Source organism: Colobus angolensis, unplaced genomic scaffold (genome assembly GCF_000951035.1).
Source record: "Colobus angolensis palliatus isolate OR3802 unplaced genomic scaffold, Cang.pa_1.0 Scaffold222, whole genome shotgun sequence".
NCBI lineage: Eukaryota > Metazoa > Chordata > Mammalia > Primates > Cercopithecidae > Colobus > Colobus angolensis.
In genome coordinates this window covers 358,587-361,968 of record NW_012115400.1, presented here as the reverse complement: position 1 = coordinate 361,968, position 3,382 = coordinate 358,587, and the positions used below count along the sequence as shown (strand labels likewise).

Here is a 3,382-nt window from a genome sequence, read left to right as displayed (position 1 = left end):
GTGCAGACACTTCACTTTCAGCAGAGGAATGGAGAACTTGGCCTTTATTTTAGGAGCCAGGGAAGCCAGCGTCACAGGCTCCATCTTTTCTGTCTCAAACCCGGCTGGCCAGCCCTGTCTGCTGCAGATACTCAAGTAAATTGTGTTGTCCTTAAATGTGCATCCAAACTTGGATGCACTCTGGGTCTCCACCATCATCACCCATCATTTCTCACGACACTGCAGCACTCTCCTCTCCGAAAACTGTGTTTCTGCTGAGAATCAAGCTTGACTTTCATTCAAACCCATTATAGCCGCATCTTTTCACCACTGCTCCTCTCAAAGGCAGGCACAGATTAAAAATACAGCTATTGCCAGTTCTGATCACTGAGGTCTCTGGCTTCCTTGTTTTTTTGAGACAAGGTTTCTCTCTGTCACCCAGGCTGGAGTGCAGCAGTGCAGTCCTAGCTCACTGCAGCCTCAACTTCCTGGGCTCAAGCGATCCTCTTCACTCAGCCTCCCAAGTAACTGGCAGTACAGGGATGCACCACCACACCTGGCTAATTTTTTGTAGAAAGGGGGCCTCGTTATGTTGCCCAGGCTGGTCTCAAACACCTAGCCTCAAGCAATTTGCCTGTATCGGCCTTCCAAAGTGCTGGGATTACAGGCTTGAGCCACCGTGCCTGGCCTCTGACTTCTTTTAATCAAGAAATTAACCAGGAATGGACCTCGCAGGTACTAACATATTTATTGCTGAAGACTCATTGCTGTGTGTGTGTGTGTGTGTGTGTGTGTGTGTGTGTTTTGTCTTCTTTGCTTGCTTGCTTTCAGTTTTATCCTTGAAGGTGGTTTGGAGGGAGCAGGGGAATGTCTTTTTTCTTAAATGAAAAGGTGCCCGGGTGCGATGGCTTATGCCTCCCTCTTGGCAGCCCACCATGGAGAGATGGAATGGTGTCATAGAGGGGGCATGGGCATATGAGCCAGATACAGTGGGTTTGAATCCAAGTTCATCATTTGCTATTTTTGCAACATATACAGGTCACCTAAAGTGCCCTTGATCCTCATTTTTCCTTCTCTGCAAAATAGGGTCAATAAATCTTACCACATAAGATTGCCGAAAGGATTAAACAAAGTGTCAAGTGCCTCACCAGAGGTCTGCCAAGGATATAAGAGACCCCTGCCCTTACTCATTTAAAATAAACCAAATTTAAAAAATTCTAATAAAAATTGTTATTATTATTATTATTTTAAATAAAGGTAGGGTCTCACCAAGTTGCCCAGGCTGGTCTCAAACTCCTGAGCTCAAGTAATCCTCTTGCCTCGGTCTCCCAAAGTGCTGGGATTACAGGCGTGAGCCACCATGCCCAGCCTAATAACCCAAATTTTCTATCCACTCTCTCAAGTCATATCTCACAGTCAGACGTAGTGTGGGCCAGCAGAGAGAAGGGTGGGTTGGTAAACCACCTGTCTGAGGGGAAGCATCCCTGATTTACAGCATGTGCCCATTTCCGTGGTGTAAATATTTCCATCATGGCTGATAGCAAGCTACCCAAGGCTTAACAACTGGCTGTAAAGTCCCTCATTGTTTAGTGTTGGGGTCCTTGCAAACCATCACAAGCCAGGTTGGATCCCTGCAATCCAAGAGAAGCCAGGTTGGGTCCTTGCTAGCCATGGTAACCTAGGTGGGTCCCTGCAAGCCATCACAAGCCAGGTTGGGTCTTTGCAACCCATTAAAAGCCATCACAAGCCATCACATCCAGCACACCACTGCCATGCTCCAAGGGACCTAGGAACTACCATCTGTTCTTCATGCAGCTGAAGGGCTCAGCCAGTGAGCCAGGGTGTTCTGCATCCTCTCTCATGCCCCTCATGCCACCAGGGGCCATGGCACACAGTGACATGATCATGAGTGACATGCTCACTCTCATGCTTAGAAAATAGCTTCCACTTGAGAGCTGTTTGAGACATCAAAGGTAAGTAACTCTCATGATCATCCCTTATGCACGGTACTGTTTTACAGTCTATGAAGTGCTTTCATGTGTCCTGTCTTGGAATCTCTATTGTGATATAGCTCAGAGAGGGAATGCGTCTTGCCCAGGGCAGCATAGCTTGAGTGTAGGCGAGTCTGGATTTGACCCCAGCACACGGGACTTGGAGGCACCTGCTCTTTCTGCCACCCTGCTTTCTGGGCGGGAGCATGCCTAGAAAAGGCCTGGGTGCCTGCCACTCAGTTTCATCCTGGAGATCAAGCCCCACTCACCTGGTTGGTGATCGTCTTCACGGTGACTTGGTCACCCTGTTCAGACTGGATCTCTCCAGCGACGAAGCCTTCCTTCTCATCTTTGACCCAGCAGGACCTCTTAATGTCATAGGGCTTGTTCATGGCTTCAATCCTCTCCTTTTCGGGAGGTGCCAGGAAAGGCATAGGATCCACATCGTCCCCACATTCCCCTTTGTACCCACCAGGCATGGCAGCTTGGTTGAGGATAGAGCAGGAAGGAACTGAGGGCAGGAACCAGTACTTCCCTGGGTGCTGTGGGGGGAAGCAGAGACAAGCTGCTGAAGCTGGTGGACAGGCTGGAGTCAATGTCCCAAGAAAGACAGAGGCTTGCTTCTCTCATGCCACCTTGTCTGCCTTGGTGCCATTAGGCTTTCATAACCAAGAATAAGAAAGAAGCTAATTGTTCAGCCACTGTAGAAGGCCGTATGGAGATTTCTCAAAGAACTTAAAACAGAACTATTATTCAACCCAGCCATCCTATTCCTGGCTGTATACCCAAAGGGGAAAATAAGTCGTCCTACCAAAAAGACACATGCACCTGTATGTTCACTGAAGCATTATTAACAATGGCAAAGACATGGAATCAACCTAGGTGGCCATCAGTGGTGGATTAGATAAAGAAAATGTGGTACAGGCCAGGTACAGAGGCTCACACCTATAATCCCAGAACTTTGGGAAGCCAAGGTGGAAGGACAGCTTGAGCCCAGGAGTTTGAGACCAGCCTGGGCAATATAGCAAGACCCCATGTCTACAAAAACATTTAAAAATTAGCGAGGCATGGTGGTGTGTGCCTGTAGTCCTAGCTACTCTCAGGGCTAAGGCAGGAGGATCGCTTGAGTTGGGGAGGTCAAGACTGCAGGAAGCCGTGATTGTACCACTGCACTCCAGCTTAGATGACAAAGTGAGAACCTGTCTTAAAAAAAACCTCAAAAAACAGAAGGAAAATGTGGTACATATACACCATGGAATACTATGCAGCTGTAAAAAAGAATGACATCACATCCTTTGCAGCAACATGGATGCAGCTGGAGGCCATTATTCTAAGTGAATTAACATAGAAACAGAAAACCAAATACCACATGTTTTCATTTATAAGTGGGAGCTTATAAGTGGGTACAGACA

The 3,382-nt window shown here is 47.6% G+C and overlaps 1 protein-coding gene across 1 annotated transcript in view; it reads right to left on the bottom strand.

Annotated features, from left to right (window-relative positions):
• The window catches only part of LOC105513114 (myosin-4-like), a 70,635-nt gene extending 68,186 nt beyond the window's left edge, over window positions 1-2,449 (bottom strand). Inside the window, exon 1 of the mRNA XM_011943949.1 lies at window positions 2,240-2,449. Coding sequence (XP_011799339.1) covers window positions 2,240-2,449 — 210 coding nt within the window. The remainder of the gene's footprint in view (window positions 1-2,239) is intronic.
• Between the last annotated feature and the right edge of the window lie 933 nt (window positions 2,450-3,382).